Source organism: Theobroma umbraticum, unplaced genomic scaffold (genome assembly GCF_002168275.2).
Source record: "Theobroma umbraticum cultivar Fairchild unplaced genomic scaffold, ASM216827v3 scaffold_30.0, whole genome shotgun sequence".
NCBI lineage: Eukaryota > Viridiplantae > Streptophyta > Magnoliopsida > Malvales > Malvaceae > Theobroma > Theobroma umbraticum.
Genome location: NW_018397254.1, coordinates 8,108,018 through 8,128,080, shown reverse-complemented (window position 1 = coordinate 8,128,080; position 20,063 = coordinate 8,108,018). Strand labels below are relative to the sequence as shown.

Here is a 20,063-nt window from a genome sequence, read left to right as displayed (position 1 = left end):
TTTAATGTTTTAATTTTTCTTTCAGTTACATCATTTGATTCAGAGGAATATGGAGGAGTAATTTCATAAATTATTCTTTTCATAAATTATTCTTTCTTTTTGACAAAAACCATTAATCGGTATATATTCACCCTCTCTATCTAATATAACTCTTTTTATCTTTTTATTCAATTGATTTTCTACCTCAACTTTAGACTTAAGAAACATGTCAAAAGCTTCATCTTTATACTTTTGTAAATAAACTTTAGTAAATCTAGATTAGTCATTAATAAATGTAACATAATATTGCTTACTACCTCTAGTCTTAGTTTATTTTATATCTCCTAAATCAATATGAATTAAACTTAATAATTTAGATTCTCTATTTACTAAAATGTAAGTTTTCTTAGTCAATTTTTTTCAGCACAGGTTACACATTTACTAAAGCATGCATTTTTAATAATAGAAATTAAATATAGTGATTGGATTTTCTTATTATAAGGAATGCTAACATGTCCTAATTTACCATACTATAAATCAGTAAAGTCAATAATGTAAGCAGAAGAACTTGCATTTTCATTCATGATATTTGCAATGTTAAGTACAAAAAGTCACTAATTACAATAACCTTGTTCACAAACACATTAGTTTTTGTCATTACAATCTTGTCAAATTTAAATGACATTATCACCCTAACCTTGCCAAATAAAACCACAGAAACCAAGTCTGTCATACAGAACATCATTTAGAGCTAGGTTTACCAAATGTGAGCTTGAGAAGGACTTTTCCTTTACCAAAAACTTCAATAGTTCAAGAATCACTAAGATATATTATCTCCTCTCATTTTCCTATTGGAGTATAAGAGCAAAAATTTTTTGTTTGCTCAAATATACCTGGTAGCACCTAAGTCTATCACCCATTCTTTCCCATTGACCATAATATTGGCTTGAGAAATGACCACAACAATAATGTCATTTGTGGCTTGAAAAATGACCTTGGCTTGATCTCATGTGCGTGCAAACCTACTTTCTTTTCTTATTTAAAATAAGCTCATAATGAATTTGCTTATATAAAACAAACATTTTTTGTAGTTAGGCAATGTGGGTAAAGCAAAGTGGAGCTCTGATGGCTTGCATGGTAGAGCTCTATTTTTTATCAATAGATTCGAAATTCTTAATCCTCCATATGTTTAGGCTTGCACACCACCTCCATTACCATTAGTTACATTTTAGATGAACTGCTCAAGACAGCCATCAGAGCTCCATCTGAAAGGAGGAATCCGCAAGAATTCTATTCATGGCTGCTGCATGTATTTTCTAAGGACTCGTTTTATTATTATTATTATTATTATTTTGAAAAGCATTTTCTAAGGACTCGTTACCTTCATTACATTGACCAATCCATTCAGTGTATGATATATGCTCTCCATTTTGGGATGGGATGGCGACCCTGCAAGAAACTCATGTACGACCCCATCAATGCTGATCCAGCTATGCCCAGGCTGCTTCTTTACCCCCTTCTCCCTCATTAACCACCTCAGCACTGAAACATCATTCCATCGATGATCAACTGCTAATGTATTTGCCAACATCACATAGCCCCCAGAATTCTGAGGGTCAACTTCAACAAGCTTTTTGTACACTTTTTGGGCCAAGTCTGCTCTAGAATGGAGCACACAACCTCCAAGCAAAGCCCCCCAGACAAAGTTATTAGGCTCATAAGGCATGGAATCAACAACCGTGAGAGCTGCTTCAACAAGGCCAACTCTGGCAAGAATATCAATATAACAAGCATAATGTTCCAATCTAGGACGAACAGAGAACCGTGAGTTCATTTCTAGAAATATTTGTCTTCCTTCCTCTGACAAACCGGAGTGACTACATGCACATAGGAGGCCAAGGAATGTTCCAGCATTAGGATGCAAACCAAGCTCTTGCACTTTGGATAAGAGACTAACAGCTTCCTCACCTTCACCATTCATTGCGAGACCCATGATCATGGCATTGACCGAGACAACATCCTTAGAGATCATCTGATCAAAAACCCGTTTGGCCATCTCCAGATCCCCACATTTAGAATACATGTCTATTAACGCAGTGGCTACAAATGTGTTGGTTTCTAAAACCCCTTTGCGTCCGTTATATTCCAGGTACTGATGAACCCACTTTCCAAGATCTAAATCACCCATTTGAGCGCAAGCTGAAAGCACGCTAACCATTGTAACATGGTTAGGTCTACAATTAGAATCCTCCATCATTAAATGGAAAAGACTCAGAGCTTCCATGGGGCAACCATTTTGAACATATGCCCCAATCATAGCATTCCAGGGGATAACACTCATTTTTCCAATAGCATCAATCTCATTAAATCTTTCCCTACTTTTCTCAACATTTTCCAACCTACCATATAAGTAAATGAGAGCTATATTAACTGAATCACGATTCGGTATTTTATTATCAGAGTTATGAATGATTTCTGAGAGTATCGTTACCCATTTCTCAATATCAAAGATCTCAGCACTAGAACACGCTGATAAAACACTAACCATGGTATCATTTTCAGGCCGCAAATTCTTCTCAATCATTGAACAAAAAAGACGCAAAACTTCCTCACTCCGACCAGATCGTGCGTAACCTGAAATTAAGTTAGTCCAAGGAGTAACTAATCCTTTCTCCGGCATTTCATCAAACAACTTGTGTGCAGAAGCCACATCTTTAAACCCCTTGGCATAAACTGAAAGAAGACCATTACAGACAGTAGGATCACAAAGGTAACCCAATTTTACGATGTAGGTATGGATTTGTTTTACATGTTGGGCATCACTGGATAGAAAACATGCCTTTAGAAGGAAAGAAAAGGTGAGATCATTAGGAGAAAGAGAGCGTTGAATTAAGTTGTTGAAGAATGAAAATGCAAGGAAGAAGAGACCATTTTCAGCTAAGACTCTGATAATGGCATTGAAAGGGAAGATATTGGGATTGTGAAGTTGGTTAAATACACGAAGAGCGAATGAAGATGGGTAGTGTCCAATGAGACGAGTAGCTACCAGGTTGTCTTGATGGGCATTGAGTCTAAAGATACGGGCATGGATTTGGCGGAGATGAGAATGTGAAATACGGCCTTGTAATAAAAGGGATAGATTGTGGAAGTTAGAGGAGGATGAAGTGATAGACAGCGAATGAAGAAACTCAACAGCAAAGATGGATGAAGGGCTAAGAGTGATGAATCTGAAGGCGGTCGAAAATTGTTGGCACGATCGGAGCATAACTGAAGGCAATAGAGATTGAAGACGGAAATTCCATCTTGAAATCATTCATATACGATAAAATTCGGTAGACGAGCTACGGGCACGCCGATAATTGTACCGTCGGCAGCCCAAGATTGCGCGCGAAAAGCTTCCTACTTGGGAGTACTAATATGCTGTCAGGTTTGAAAGTCATTCTTAACTCATAATATTGATCATTCATACTTCAAACTATTACCCAGAGTCACATGGCGGGATAGACGCAAATACTGCATTTTCCGACCTTATATTCCTTCACCAAATTACAACTATTTCTGTACCACCACTAGCTGTAGATTTAAACTACCATATTTAAACCCCTAGACTGTGGCAGTGGCAGCCATCTCCTTCAAGATGGTTCAAGCAATCTTTCTCCTTGCAGCAAGATAAAGTGAGAAACAAAGAACTTTTGCTTAATAACACGATTATTAATCAGTAATAACAACAACATCGAATTTTTTTTTTTAAAAAAAAACAACAACAACATCGAAAAGCACTCAACATGAACAAAAACAAAGTATCCTTTTGTACATTAAAGAACTCTCCATCTGTAAGAGAGAATAGGGCCTAATCTTGTTCACTTCCTGCCTCTTCCTGAAAAAGAAGTTAGTTGCCTGCCAATTTACACTTCTATATACAGATGGAAGCCCTCGCAAAGGAGCAACACTAAACAACCTGCTCATCACCACAGCCATTATTTCCGGGACTGCTTGTCAAGGATAGAAGTTCCATCAGCTCCATCCGATATTCGAGGCCCCTAAGATAGTGCCCCAACAGCATACACCTTCAGGGAAGGAATGACTATATCAGAACTTGTTATATTAGCCATATTTAAATAATCATATCATAGGATGCAGACATGTAAATCCCATTGTATGTTTGGAAAGTGACTAAAGCTTATTCGGAGTTAAAACATGTAGAACATCTCTCAGATCTCCATATGCACATGTGATCAATTTCAGTCTTCCAAAGCCTAAAGATCAAATACAATATTAAATTCAAATTTAAACAGGATCCAACTATATATAATGAGCAATAAATGCAGAGCAACCCAGATTTCCTGTTAAAAAATGGATTCTTGGGCACCAGAAACCAGATTTTATTTTAAATATTAAAGCATTAAAAAAAGTATACACAAAGCTCTTGGGTAGTCCCGCATTAATGAAATAAATGAGAGAGAAAGAGAAAGAGAGTGAGAGAGAGGGAAGTTGGTCTAACCAGAAGAGAAGACGGGCAAGGTAGTCCCGCGTTAATGAAATAAAGGGCTGGAACTGCAATGAAGTATTCTCAACAAGTTCAGCACAATCTTCACTCCCAATATTTACAGCTCCAGGTGATGTGTTCTCTGACAAAGGAGGAACCTTGGAATGCATCCTTGGAGAAAGGGTGGCAGGGAGACCATGGACTACAGAGTGGATTGTTTCTTTCAATTCAGGGGATGTTGGTTCAGATAGCTCAGCTACCTGAAATTGATGTTGCAATTATTAGCCATGAGACAGTGTAGGATTTCACTGAAGTTCACAGCTACAGAAAAAGTTTCTTGAAACAGACTAAGCACTTGGCTGTAATAGAACAGAAACAAGATCTACATTAAAAATAAATGACCCATGGAAGAGTATTTATGATAGAAAAGCCCAGAAATATCAATTTAAAGTGAAATTGCTATGTGCCAGCAATTTGCAAGAAGCAGACGTATTACTTTAAACCAAAAGCTGTACGTCATCCCTAAACAAGTGAAAAGGCAAAAAATGTTCTTTTATCATTTCAATCTTCCCTTCACATTACTGTAGAAAAGCAAAGAACTTAAATTGTATGACCATAAGGAGATGTAACATTCATAGCATCATGTTAATGGCATATTAATAGTCAATTTGCTTTAAAAAATTTTGAGATCAAGGGAAACCTTTTCTGGTTGAAGTGATCTTAAGTAGTCCAGTAAATCATTCTTTTCTTCCCCAACAAACTGTTGCATCTGCAGAGCGGCATTTTTCCTCTTGACTTCATGAAGTTCCTTCGATAGAGAAAAAATGGGAAATATGAGCATGTCTCTAACCAAATTGCATATAAGGAATTGACAAAATTGAAAAGCAAAAATATACCTAAAGTACAGATAAATAAAAAGGAAAATGAGATGTTCACCAATTTGAGAAGGTTCATTCTTTTGATATAGAATGATGCAACCCTTAATGCATGATCCTAATCAACCATGGAACATTCCTCTCATGGAAAGTAGATTTTGCAAAGCCAGATATTTTCATAGCAGGCCAATTCTTTTATGAAGATTAACACTCAAAATATACAACTATGATAGTGATGTTGGAGGAAAGACAAATTTTTAATATCCTAGGAGTTTAGTTTTCAGTTCCCTCAAATGTTTTCCATCGATTGATGTATTCAAGTTGATCAGATGCATGTGTAACAAGATAACTATAACTATTTCTAGATAGTTCCCGTGTCTTGAAAGTATCTAAATTCTCTCGTATTGCTTTTGATATCAACAACTCAGAATGCATAGCATTTCAAGTTGGCTTAATAGGCGTTCAAAGGAGAATGTTACCTAAATATTGCAACATGTATATCAAGTCAGCCAAAAAAAAAACTAAAACGGATGAGAGAGAGAGAGATTCACATTTGGGCATGAGACAACAGCATCTTTTACCTTTCTAGCATCATTGGAATGCTTCATCATGATGCAAACTATAATGTGTTTATTATTATCAAACTCACACATAAAACCTAAAGGTACTGCTTTCTCCAGTCAATGTTCCAAGATAAACAATTTATGGATTCAAAGAAATAAATAGATGGACCAGAAAAGGCTCCTCAAAATGCTATAACATACCTTTTTCATTGAAGTTAGACGAGACTGCAAATGAAGAATGTATTTTTGAGTTTCAAGGGACATTTCACCCAGGCCTTGAAATTCTATATCTTCGAATTGGTCTTCAGTGGTTTTTTCAAATTCAGATGACAAATCATTTTTCCCTGAAGATTCATTTATTTTTGTACTGTCTAACAAAATCCCTTGTAAATCAAAGGTCGAGTTTTCAGAAGTTTGATTTTCCAAATCTCCTTCACAACCAAGGTTTCGCTCAAGGCAAAGCCTATATTCAGCATTCCTCAATGTATAGCTGCAATTCAAGAAGAACTATTATTCATAATACCCCTCACATTCTGACCTCCATCTATTGGAGGTAAATGCTACCCTGCGTGTCCCATGGTACATCAAACATTTAAACTTATGATCTTAGCATTAATATTAAAAACGAATGTTGTTAGGATTCACATGCGAAAGTGATTGTACCACATAAAAAAGAAATAGGATGTAAATGTGAAATATATAAATGGAGGATATGAACCCATTAGCTTTGGCTTTTGAGTTCAAGTGATGTCAACATATGTATATTAAGCCATTTTTAGCATCCCCTACATGGGTTCAAAATTTGGCTCTTCTCACCAACAAATGTTAGTATGACATCAACCCTTTTTTCAAAAAAGAGGGATAAATAGCACAGACATGTCCAACAAGCAGTGAAACTATCACAACAAGCATTAAAGCCCCTAGCCTAGGGGCCCTAAGCCCTTCGGCCTAGCTAAGGTTTCACCTGCTTGGCAACCAACCGAAGTATAGAACCATTTATTACAATGGTGCATATCATGTAGAATATAAACATACCCAGTCATCATAGAAGAAACCAACAACTTGGAGAGAGGTTCCCACAATGCCTCGATAAAGACTTGAAATCTATCAGATGGAAGTAAACCCAACATGCCTGAAATAGTCCTTTTCATGGCATCCACTGTTGTGGGAGGGACATCTTTTTGGATAAGGCTCACATCCAATGGTTCTATCTCCTGTATCAGATTGGTGAGGACTGATTTCTGAAAGAAAATGCTAAAAGTCAATTTCTAAATCATTACCAGAAGATCACTTTGAAAATAGTACATGTATGCATTAATTTGTAAACTAGAATCATTGCCTATCCTTGTTAATTCTTGTAAATATCAGGACTTATTACAAATGAACAAAAGCTGAAATATATTGGTAATTTTATAAATTTCCAGAAACACAAGGGCAAGAAAAACAAATGGGAACCTTCTCATATGAAAAGAAAACAAGAGAGTCATCATCCCAACTTATACTCCAAGTCCCATTGACTTCTTAACCCATCCCTTTCTCAAATGTGGTTCACATGGACAAACCACCACACATATTTTAAGTGGATATGTAAAAGTTAAAGGGATGTACATGTCCCCCAAAGTATTCATTAGTCAGGTTCGATGATCTCGTTACGTGTAGAAAAATTGAAACCAACTCCAATACACATGAAAATGATTATAGACTTTGGGAAAGAAATTGCCTTCCAGACTGTAGTCCATAATAAGGCTTTTATTCATTTCAGACCAGATTTTCAAGAGTAATGAGAATGTAATTAGCAAAACATAAATTACATCAGCTATAACTATACAGTTCATAGGTAACCATAACCTCAGCATCTAATATTCAGAGTAAAGAAAAAGAAAGGCAGAACTTAGATAATAGTAATTTATGAAAACAGCTGAAGTGCAATATTACATCAGTTTCAGTTCTGTAGATAACACTGTTTTCCTCCATCGTATATGAAAAAAGCATAAAAATTTGATACCACAATTTTGCACAATTTCCCATATTTTCTCAACAAACCAATGAAATGATAAATCTTAAATAATCCTAAAACAATTCAATCAATCTAAACATAAACATTTCTCGCCCACGAGATGAAATTCAAAACCCCAATTTCCTATTCTAACAAGTTCAGCGTAGCGTTATCAGCTAAGCCAAGAAGAAATACTTAAACTAAAATCAGCAATTCCAAACTAAATTTAGCAATTTGCCAATTTCCCACTACTTCGAATTCATACAAAGAAAATTTGAAAAGAAAAGAAACTTTCCAAAATTAAAAATGATTGGACAAAGCTGACCTTAGAGGGAGTAGGATTAGAACCGAAGGCATCATGGAAAGGAGAGGCATCGAAATTATTGGAAGAGAAAGCAAGGAGAGGGGTTTTGGGGAATTTTCTAGGGTTCGAAGAGGGGAGAGAGCGAAGAGCCGGGAAGGAGAGAAAGCGCTTTGAAATTGGATGCGATTGGTAAGAGAGGGAACGAGGAGGGAGATGAGAGGAAAGGAAAGAGGAAAGAGAGGTGGCCATATAGTTGAAATTTTGCCACCACTACTCTCGGCCCTCTTCCTCTCTTCTCTCTCCGCCAATTAAGTTTTTCCTTTCCCTCGAGCAGTAACGGCAACCACAATTGTTGGTGGAAGGAAACAAATGGGAAAAGTCAAAGGATTTCGGACAGGAACGTTAATGGTAACGAAACACCGTCTAACTGTCAACGGAGTCCGTTACACTACCCAGCTGGCGTGGTTTATTTCTCTCGTTGCCCTTTTTTTAAAAAAACAATTATAAATAAACCTATTTTCCTTTTTTTAAGAGTACTAGTGCAGAAATTAAAGGGTATAGACATAAAATTACAATTTGATAAGATAATGTTTAATTATTTTTAACAATAGAAAAGTTTCAAATATATTTACTTTTCTGCTGTAATTTTTTTCCAAGAAAAAGGTTTTCTGCTGAATCATGTTTCCACTATAGCAGAATTCTAGGCTTTGTATTTATGACATGAAGAATAAGCCAGACAAGTACAACATTTTTCACATGCAAATATCTGTATGCCAAACTTTATCTCCATCATTCTTAAATGAAGAGTCATGCCAGCTACTCCATGCACTAAATGCATTTTCACCAATATTGATGATATTAGAGCACAGTAGAAAATTGTCTACATAGAAATAATTTAGTTTTACCTTTTCTTTTTTCCCTTTCTTATTAAGTCCCAACTTCTGCAACTCAACCATCACAAATTAAAGGCTAATCCCCTTTTACAGGAATCTTGAAGGTTGGCTTCCATCTACTCTAATCTAACAAAAAAAAAAAATACAGACAGACATAAATTGCATTAGCACTTGATCTTCATAAAGTTCAAGCAAAGACATGATAGCTGAGAAAGTGGCATGCCCCACGCCGTCAAATACACGTTTATATTGAGCTCTTCTGCCCTCACCCATAATAAACAGTCACTTCTAGAACAAACCATTTTGTGAGTATCTGCATGACCATTGAAGCTTTCTTGTGGAGCCGGAGGGTGATTAACTAGAGGTTAGAGCTTTGAACTTTCTTCTGCAATGATTTCTCATGAGTGGCTAGAAGTGTAACATGTGCCCCTATTTGGGTGGTAAGCGTCCCCTGCCGGGCAATAAACCAAGAGGAAAGTATTTGGCAATATGGATCCCACTCCAGAGCATTAAAAAGATCAGGCAATCAAAAGGACAGAATTGGGAATGACCTCTGCAATAGCAGAATTGTTGACCCGATTACAACAAGATTTTGCACTAGTTGCATAGTTTAAGTATAGGCTGTTTTTACATAGACCAAGGATGTTTCGAGCGGAGTAAAAAGGAATGCTAGTTTTGTTATATTGGAAAGAGGTTCAAGCTTGGTTGGATCCTTTCAGGATAGGCAGCCAAAAGGGGACGCTTTGGTCCCCAATGTTAGCATACTTCGGAGCCGGGACAGACAATGGGCGGTTTTCTTTATGTTTCTGGTCTGCTCTGGCCTGAAGCCACACCCGGCAAGCTTACTTAATGCGTCTCTAAGGCAACCCCTGACACAGGGGAAACAGGTCATCAGCCACTAGTTATTGAATCTAATTAACTATCAATCAGATTTGGAGCAGTAGGCCCTGAAATTTGTTACCAGGCATATCGATTACTTATATTCGGTAAGACCTTTTCTTTGTAGATGTGATGTTTAACTGGTGAAGCATGTTAATGGGGACCAATACTCTTAATGGATTGATCACCTGCGAACTTAAGGATTGTTTCGGTTTTTTTTTTTTTTTTCTAATGCTTAAAAAGTTCAAGTCTTGATCGATGGATATGCATTATTTACTTGCATCTTTTGGGATAGGAAAGAAAGTTATTCAACGCCAATGATTTTTTTTTTTCTTCTCTATGCCACCGTTGGAATTTACTTGCTTTGTTTTTCTGGTTTAGTGAATTTACATCAGCATCATTCCATAACAGGGGTGGTTGGAGACAACCCAGATAATTCACTGCGAAAAGCCAAACAAAGTGAATTATCAAAAAAGTGTTTATGTCGGAAGTGTCTGCATCAGTAATTACTGGAGCCACTTTCATTCATATTCCCAAACCAAACTTGGAAGTGATGAACATCGCAAACTTTTTTCGCCTTGACTTCTGAAATGCCGTCTTACAAGGGGTAATGCTGTAATGCTCTTTATCTCAAATTCTCCCTCGCCAATTTGACGAGCGTGGTTCACGTCATTTCCTTATCTCTCTCCTGCTGTGGAAAACAAATGACAAACTGCTGTCGTTTTCCTCATCTTAAGTGATCATTGAAATCATTTTGTACTTGGGAGATAAACAATTGTCCGCAAAATTTTTAAATTCCAACCAAAACTACATCTATATATATAAATCTTTTGTTAGTTAATTATTTATCCCGCTGAAAAGCTTCTCCTCCCTACGCTTTGGGGTACAAAATTCATTTACTCCATTCAATTGGCTTGCCTAGACTACTTTGGTTTCCCCCCTTCTTCTCATTTTTGTTAATTGATAACATTGTGCTGTACCTTTCGCAAAGAAAACAAAGGTTGAAAACAAAAGACAAGGACAAAGGATATTAAGGCAGAGAAAGATCAGCATGTTTCAAAAGAAACCTTATCTGTTCCATTACATGAAAGAAACCATTCAGTGGACAGACATCAGCTTCAGCTCACATCCTTTGAATCAAAATACAAAACCTGACCCTGAAACATCCTAATCAACTTACACTTTTAACCTTTACCAAAAGCTACTCCGAAAGGGTAAAGGAAAAAAAAGAAAGGAAACCCTCAAGTAAATTAAAAAATAAAAACGAAGAGAATCTACAAATATAAACCATTCTCATTGACTTAATCTGGTCGGTGCCTAAATAAATCAGTAAATCACCTTCTCCTTTCCGGGGTCCAATGCGGCAAAGCTGGGCTAAAATGCCCCGATACCACCCTAGAATTGAGCAACTCCATGATTGGAGTGAAGTTAACACACCTCGGAACCTTATACTGGTTGATGGAAGCCCCTCTTGATATGGCGTAATCCATTAACTCCTCAAATGTGCCACTTTTTACCACTCGGATTTCCAGTGGACCTATTGAGTTATCCGCAACTCGGCCTTGTCGGTACACTGAGTTGAGCGACCCCTCCATTGCTAAACAACATTGTTTCAGGACCTCATCACTAGGCGAGTTAACCGAGTCTTTCACTAGCAACTCCCAGTATATCACGTAGTGACCAGGAATCGTTTTCGTGTCTGCATAACTCGTGTATTCGACGACACTGGTGTTGAACTCACGCAACAATTGAGAAGCGTTTTCAACAGCTTTTTGTAACTCAGCCTCGTCGGTTTTATCCGAGTCAATGCTGAGCAACACGTTCTTCCTCCTTACGAAATGGAATTGCGGGGCTGAGTTGTGGAATCCAGTGACTCGGAGAATGTCACCTACTCGGTATCTGCATAAACCTGCATAGGTTGTGATTACAAGCTCGTATTCTTTTCCTACTTCCACATCGACAAGGTCAACGAGTTTAGGAGGCGAGTCACGTGTAAACCCAGCTGAGTTAGGATCGTGGGGTAACAACTCGAAGTAGGCCATGTTTGGCATGATGGTATAGGAAACTTCTGATGGTTTGCACATGGGGTTAAGGTTTAAGCCAAAATAGCATTCGGATGAAGCGTACATGGTGCTGCTAAAGGTACTCCACCGCTGTAATAATCGAGGGTCGGAATATACTGTGCCATAGCTCCAGTTACTATAACGTCAAGGTATTTTGTGTTGGGCCAAATTCTTGTAATGATTCCCTCCCAGCTGTCCTTTGAACATTCTTGGCGAACAAACTCAGCAAGCTCAGGGTTGGGTTTCAGGATCTTAGCCATGCATTCCCTTAGTGAAGGGTCGGTGATTTTTGGACTCAAGGAACCTGTTTCAATATCCTGGGTGAGTTGTTGCCAATTCAGTTGAAGGAACCTGATTGCGCGGAGTAGGCCGGAGGCAAACACTGCGCCAACGCGGAGAACTTGTTGGCGTTCCTGGAGCCCACAGAGCATCTGGGTATACATGCTCTGGAAGGAGTCGGCGCAGAGGATGGCTTCGTTGGGGCTGGTATAAACATTGTAAGGTCATATGGTCGTGTCTTGAAATGTTCACTCTTGTAGTAGCTGGTCAGCACAGGACGAGCCAAGAGACCACCTGGGGTCCTGTTTCTGATTTCACAAACAAGAAGTAAAGTCCCTTGCCTTTGTCCAAGCCCGGCACATAACTGTTACATAGGAAGCGCGTTCCATTATTAAAAGGAGAAAGAAAACACAAGCTAATTACTAATGTCTACAGCCTATCATTTTTAAAATACTCACAGATTCATTACTGGCATGAGCAAACTGTAGAGCAACTGACGGCGATCTAGCTCTTCTTTAATTGTTGGCATGAGTTTCCTCTCACCAGCTGAAGTCCCGGAGCTGCACAATTTTCCAGGAAATTCAAACATCAGCATCAAATTATTTAGTATATTCCATTTTTCCTTTTTCTTTAAAGACTACAAGTGATCGTATAGTTCATATATACGAACCTGGTGAGAAATTCAGAGATGGGGTGGGCTGATAAAATAGCAGAACGGTCACCATTAGCAATACGCTGGATTTCAGGCTGAAGATCCTCGTACGTAATCACTGGAAGTTTGGACTTGAAAGTGTCTCGTCGGTTGCACCATTGAGCTTGAACCTTCTGAGGTACTCAGTTTGGGAGTTTCGGCTTAAGATTTCTGCCAGAACTCTTTGTTGAACAGCATCGGCACTTCTAGTCATTTCCTCGACGAATTGCAAAGCTTTTGCATCTTTCTCGCATGCTGGTGGACCCAGCGGAGATGAGAGAGCGGAATCGACAGCCATTTCAAGAGGGAGAATTTATTAAATTTGTTAAGAGGGAAAAAAATTAAAGCGTTGGATTGTAGAGAGAAAAAAGAAAAGTAATTCAAGAGAATGAAAGAGGAAGTATGTTATAGGGAGGGAGAGGAAGAGGAAGGGCTGTGAACTGCGAATCTGTGATGAGGTTGGGAAGGCCGAAGGGGCTTTATATAGGGAAGGCCAGGACTTGGAAGTGAAGTGCCACGTTATCTGCCATGTCAATATGGGACCTACAAAGGGCGGGAGCTTGGAAGGAGGCTGACGGACTCATGCGGAGAAGTTGTGGAAAGTGGAGAAAATAAAAACAATAGAAAAAGGGTATATACACATTTTCTTGATTGAAAATTAAAAAGAAAAAAAATAAAAGAGTTAGGGAGGGGGATAAAAATAAGAGCAAAAAGGTGCAGGAAGATTTTATTTCTTTGTCTACTGAAATGTAGTGCTGGGAGGAGACAAGGTGGGGGCCACAACACGTAGACATGGCACGAAATGAGGCAGGCATGTGGGGTTCTCTGACCGCCATGTCAGCGGAGCACAGGGATGAAACAGAGGCTACGCGTCATACAACCACGCGGTGCTTTCGGGTAAAATTGTTGGCCTTGATAACGATGGGCTGCCACACGTGAGACAGGTGCCTATGCTTATTGCACCCTTTTTTTTTTTTTGTTGCCGATAGCCCAAATTCTGAAAAAGCCCTTGTGTCTATTACTACTGCCCACTGCCATTAAAGCCAAATTCAGCTCTGGAAAAATAACCGGCCAAAAATTATTTTCCCAAAAGACTATTGCAAAATAAAGTTTATGACCAGCTTACATCACCACTCTCTTTCCCCTTTTCTCCTACATTAATGAATCATAAGAATAAGTTGTTTTGTTCAATTTTATTGTTTCTTTCTTTTTACCCTTTTTTAAAAGTGCATTATTTTGTCTCTGTTGCTTAAAGGACAGGGACGCCTTTCATTAAATACTAATAAGAGCTGCAATTTGGGCTTATATTATATTAATTGGACTTCCATATATAATAATAGTATACATACTTAAAGCGGACAAAAGGGCAAAAAACTTTATTTGAAGTTCCCGTGTCATACCAAATCAAATGGAGAGGCAATCACGTGTGGTTCATTTCCTCTATAGTTGCTTTTCAATTAATTCTCTTCATCTTCCTCTCCTCCGCCTCGCTTTGGTTTACAAGAAAACATGTATAAAAGTTGGGGACAAACATTAAAGACGATTCATAAAGTTACATTAATGTGTAGTAACATTCGCATTTTGCAAGGACGAAGGAGTGTAGCATTTGGAAACGTTTCCCGTGCAGTTAACCTAAATTTAACTAGTTCTTTGATTCTTCGACGTTGCTTCAATTACGTGAAAGAAAATACTAGACGTAATCTTTAGCATTTTCTAGCTTAAGAGGACAGGAAATACGCGAAAAACCTAAAACCGACAGCGCTGTATGGAACATCCTGACAATTTTTGTTTCTACGTTATATGGAAACGGAAACAAACCATCCAGGTGATGTGGAATGTTGTCTTGATATTACAATTTTCTTGCATGAGAAATTAGTATAATTTTTTTTTCTAATAAATACATTGAAAGTTGCAATGAAAATACTAAGACTAAGTTGTAATAACAAAAGGGTACTACTAGAAAGGTTCTGTTCTTTTATGAATGTGTCATAAACACCATAAAATATTTGAAGTATTGGCTATTAAAAATAGTGAGCACGTCTGCTTTTGGTCAGGAAGACTATTAATTAGTAACCGTCAGAATCTTAAATAAATAAGACGGCTTAACCGACATTACATTATCCTTATTCTTCTGTTGAAAAATAAGTAAAGAAATGGATGCTTGTATTAAGGTCACCATACATGTTTAATTTTTTGTTTATTTCCCCTTGCAATGCATTATTTTTTTAAATTTGCAGTTGTTATTGTTTTCAATGGGGATGACTTATTCGTGACGAATCGATAAAAACCAACGAATAACACGACATGAAATTGTGGAACAATGTCCCGTAATAAGTATACAAATACTACTAAAATATGTAGAGAAAAAATGGAAAGTTGCCCAGATAATTCCAAACTTTGTCACCTAAATTAACTAATTATTGTAGACTTGGTAGCACATAACTGCAACACAAAACCAAAGTGATAGCGTGTACCGATGGCAAAAGCCAGGGTTTTCTTGCTGGTTTTGAAGAGTCCGTTTGATGTGTGTCAAACTTTGGAAGCATTTTGAAGGGAAGAAAAAAACGTAATCTAATTATAAATGAAATTCAACCCCTCAACTGTCAAGTTGGAGATGGAGATGACTTTTGATTAGGCAGGGAGAATAGCAAAGTATTGGGCGTCTTTTGCTTTGTTTTCGTGGTTAGGTTTTTATGGAAAAATTAGCTTCGGCGAAAATGACTTGTTAGCAGCTGTCCAAAAGAAAGGACTAAGGGGACATGTATGAGGGCCTTTTTCCTTTCATTTGTTGAACCCTTTTACGGCTCGGGACCACCCATTAACCAACATATTCTCGTCTGATCAGATTATGTTAAGTATACATCTTAATTTGATTATGTGTAGATCAACAGTGAACTAGTGCAACAGATAATTTTGTATAAATCAAATAAATTCTATGTTTCAATTATTAAAGTAATCATTCGAATCTGTGAAAAACATACGTAACATTTGTAAATTATAAATATTTTTTTATCATAAAGTTATAAATTTTAAATCATGTAAGTAATTAAAATGTAAAAAGGAAAAAGAATTATTTCAATGATTTAATTTACCAATTACCATATATGCAATTAAGGTAAACATATCTAAATTTTAATAACCTAAAACCATCGTTCCTAATGAATTTTTCCATTTCCCGAGGCAAAGCAACAATGAAGAGACAAAAGATAAAAACGAAAATTGGGAGCTCTGCCTCTTGTGTCCAACGAGAAGTTAATGTTGTTTTATACAAGTTGCGAAAAAAAGGGGCCGTACAGTAAGTACAACTCATCTAAGATTAAGATTCGAGAAGTTGTGCTGGTCAATAATTAGTAACGCACCTTCGGAGGTGAGCAACACTGACTTGACTAGCTAGGAAAGCTTGCATTTGCATGTGAACCTCATTGTCTCGGCAATAAATCTTGCGGACAAAGCTACAAGCTATACCCTATGGTGGACAAGTTTGTGTTCTACCCAATTCTACGCGTTTGTTTTAGATCGAGGGAGGTGGAATATAAATATGTAACAATTTGACAATTAAATATGTTACATAATAACGCATTTCAATGTGTTATAAGCACTAATATATAGATTTCTTTTTTATTGTACAAAATTAATATAGAATATAAACTGTTTTTAAAGGGGTATTCTTCTAAAACTTATTATGTTGTTTGTTGATTATAACATGATGATTCATGAACAACTGAGGTAATGACTGACTGTCTCTTTCGATTTAACAAAAGGGCCAAAAATACATGGAGGAGAATGTTTCAAACTAGAAGGCGCCTCCCACAATTGTCTTTCCTTTTTCTATAATTTTTGCGGTTGGATTGCGTTACGGGATACGTTTAAATAACCGGGGAGTCGGTCGCCTTAATTTCCAGTCAAAAGGGCCGCATTATAATCGCAGCCATCAAACCAAAATTCCAACCGACTTTTAAAGTCTAACACAAAAAATATGCACATGATTTTATCAAATCTTTTCTCATGCTAGATTATTTAGCTGCTTCCTTGGACCTCCAACAACCAAACACATAATGACAAACGGACAATTTAAAAAAAGAGTCAAAGCTCTGCCTACTTAATTAATTCATTAATTAATTTTTGTATTTTAAAGAAATATTCCAATTACTAAAATTTAAAATCTTATTGTTAAAATATTAAACTTGAATTTCAAAAGAAGATGAGTAAATGTATTTATACTTCACACGTTCAATCTAACCAAATTCAAATATTTACTTCCATTATGAGTTTTAATATTTAGATCGTGAAACAATGCAAATGAGATTCCTCGTATTCAAAGGAAAAGGAAAGGCAACTATTTGGAATAGTTTGAAAAAAATAATTTATATATAGTCTCAATAGCAAAAAGAGAAAAAAAAAATATTGCAGAAGTGGGGGAGTGGAGTTAACGTGGAACTAAGAAGGAACAGAGGAAAGTGAGAACCGGCAAAGTTGTGGCCTCACGGTTTTTTCAAGTCAAAAGTCTACTTGCCAATGATTTGGCATAGAAGTTCGCACGTGGAAATGTTTTTCTATGGAGCAATAGCGCCACCCCGGCGTGAAGGATGCTTCCTCTTTGCCCGTTTTCACGTGGTGTAAAAGCGGGGAGAAGGGACGTTTACCCAAAATATTAATTTGCGCACTTGGCTTGGTGTTGGCACCACCAGTTTATATTATATTGCTTCACAGTCAATCTGATTTCAATAAATCGTACATGACACACGACTTTTGCCTCGTTTTATAATTGTTAATTAATAAAATGAAATAAAATGGTGCATTTTTTTAATTTTGGGTTATTAATAAATATTCTCTTAAATAATTGAATAAAGTAATTTTTAAATATATCTTATAAAATTTAATTGATAATTTTTTTTTAATTTTTCATTTTTAAATAGCACAGCATAGAGCGTATATTACTAATATAATAAGAATGATTAAATGACACGAAATACTTTTGAAATTTCAACTATATCTCATAACATTAAGTCAAAGTAAAACTTGTCGTGTGCAAACTCTATAAAGTACCATCGAGGTCTTACTGTGAATACTCCCCAATATTAGTACCATTTCTCTTTTTGCATTTTGTGCAATATTACAAATATAATATCACAATCAAAACGGTTGTAATGCATTCTTATAAGTATTCCACAGCATCATTATTGTTACTTGAGTACTGGATCAGCAACACTACTATACTAGTGCTGCTTTCACGCGACAATCTTTTGTTACATATGAAAAATTCGTTGCACCAAAACTAATTTCAAAAAAAAAGAAAAGAAAAAGAAATGGCCTTTCTCTCATTTCAAAAATTCACTATTCAACTCGTGAAATTTAAACATACAAATTATAAATACGTGTTTTGAATTCTAGTCATTCAAATATTTATCTTTCCATACAATTTGTATTTGATTAATTAAATTGTTGGATTTCATATTCTATTCATTTAGATCATGTATTTCAATTTTATAGTTTATTAAGAATAATGAATTACTTGTTTGATAAAATTAAATACATATTAAAAATATATATTCTTTTTTTAAAATAGCAATATAACTTGTTATAATTGACTGTTGATTTATTAAAATATTACTTGTTAGTGTAAATGTAATTCGATCACTCATTTAATGAAAATGATAAGAATATTTATTTTTTAAAAATGATAAATATGCTTCTTTTAAAAAAAAAAAAGAATGAAAATGTTTTTTCTCCGAGTGCTAGTGACCATAGCATTTTTCTTTCTACATTTTTCACATCATAAAAACTATAAAAAATAATAATTAAATAACTAGATGATGCACACTCGTCTTCAACGGAATTTTCCATCCCGCACCATCATTGTTGTCAGTATTTGAATGTTGGTCTATAGACTATAGTTGTGACTTTGTTGTTTGTTTGCTGTTTTTGCCTTGGCTCGATTCGCCGGGGCTTCGTTAAAGGACAACAGCTGGTGGGACTTGACAGAACGTAAATGTAACGCTGAACACCCAAACTTGGACTTTTGCTTTCACTTGCTTCTCCGAAACTCCATCTTTCGCACGTTCTTTGACTGCTGAGTTCAAATTTGCGTGAAAAAGGGGTTAAAATTAGGACACGTGGACCGATTTGGGTTAAATTCAGGGATGAAAATGGTGGAAAGTTTGGGTATGTTTTCCAGCGTAAAAAGAAAAAGTCAGTCAAAATAAGTGGGTGATTCCAATATTCTAATCCAATTTGAATGTTTTTAAAAGGCAAATAAGAGTGTGTACGTTACACGGCTGCGCATTGATCTAATAACCCAAACTATTTATTCCATAAACTCATTATTTTCATCAAATACTTTGACATAGCACAACTACTTAAAGTACGAATGAACTTTTCTAAATGTAAGTGGTGCTTTTATTGATTTGGTTTGCTGAAAAAGTAAAAAGTTGCCACCTCAGGTTTGAGTGCAGTGCATGAAACTAGCCAGTCGGCATCGGTGAGTAGCTTTGAGTTGAGTTTCGTAGAAACCCACCAGCCAACACTAAAAAGCACGATGATGATGTCCTTTATCCTTAATATTTTAACAGTCTTTCGTTTTCATTGTTTCTCGGTGATTAATCAGACGGCAGCAAAAAGTGGTCAATGCAAAATTGTTGATGGAGTTGCCAAATCTTTCTTCGTGATCAACCGAACCCATCTGTCAAACCTTTTAATCATAACAAGACTTGCGAGAAGTCTGTGCATTAAAACCCGAAGCATTGGCGGATTGGGGTGCATCACTTTATCTCTCTGTACACTACAAGTTTCTTTTCTTTGGCTGAATCTATACTTCGGGTTGATTATTATATGCTTCAGCTTTCGGGGTCAAGAACCAAGAGATATATCACAAAAATAATCTTTTAATAGAGATAATCCAACAAATATAAGGCAAAAGCAAAAGCCCCCCATTTTTTTTCTAAATTTTTGTTTTTTTATTGGAAGAAGGTAGTTGAATTTCTACTTAATTTGTGTTTTTCTATCGCGAGTCAAATGCTTAGATATTGCATGGTAAGTATATTAATTTTAATTTAGTG

General features: G+C 36.5%; 3 protein-coding genes across 3 annotated transcripts; all 3 read right to left on the bottom strand.

Annotated features, from left to right (window-relative positions):
• Window positions 1-534: 534 nt before the first annotated feature.
• On the bottom strand, window positions 535-3,505 carry LOC110414962 (putative pentatricopeptide repeat-containing protein At3g08820). Its single transcript, XM_021426389.2, has one exon. The coding sequence runs from the start codon at window positions 3,290-3,292 to the stop codon at window positions 1,346-1,348; it is 1,947 nt and encodes a 648-aa protein (XP_021282064.1). The 5' UTR covers window positions 3,293-3,505; the 3' UTR covers window positions 535-1,345.
• A 149-nt stretch (window positions 3,506-3,654) lies between these two features.
• On the bottom strand, window positions 3,655-8,562 carry LOC110414971 (MAR-binding filament-like protein). Its single transcript, XM_021426401.2, has 6 exons — window positions 8,225-8,562; window positions 6,939-7,144; window positions 6,105-6,393; window positions 5,166-5,273; window positions 4,481-4,725; window positions 3,655-4,046 (listed from the first exon to the last, which is right to left on the bottom strand). The coding sequence occupies exons 1-6, from the start codon at window positions 8,450-8,452 to the stop codon at window positions 3,929-3,931; spliced, it is 1,194 nt and encodes a 397-aa protein (XP_021282076.1). The 5' UTR covers window positions 8,453-8,562; the 3' UTR covers window positions 3,655-3,928.
• A 2,467-nt stretch (window positions 8,563-11,029) lies between these two features.
• Window positions 11,030-13,476, bottom strand: GH3.1 (Auxin-responsive GH3 family protein). Its single transcript, XM_021444915.2, is given in 7 exon segments — window positions 11,030-12,109; window positions 12,112-12,543; window positions 12,546-12,623; window positions 12,626-12,681; window positions 12,776-12,877; window positions 12,988-13,111; window positions 13,114-13,476. Coding segments are annotated over 7 exon segments (1,785 nt in total). The 5' UTR covers window positions 13,307-13,476; the 3' UTR covers window positions 11,030-11,309.
• Between the last annotated feature and the right edge of the window lie 6,587 nt (window positions 13,477-20,063).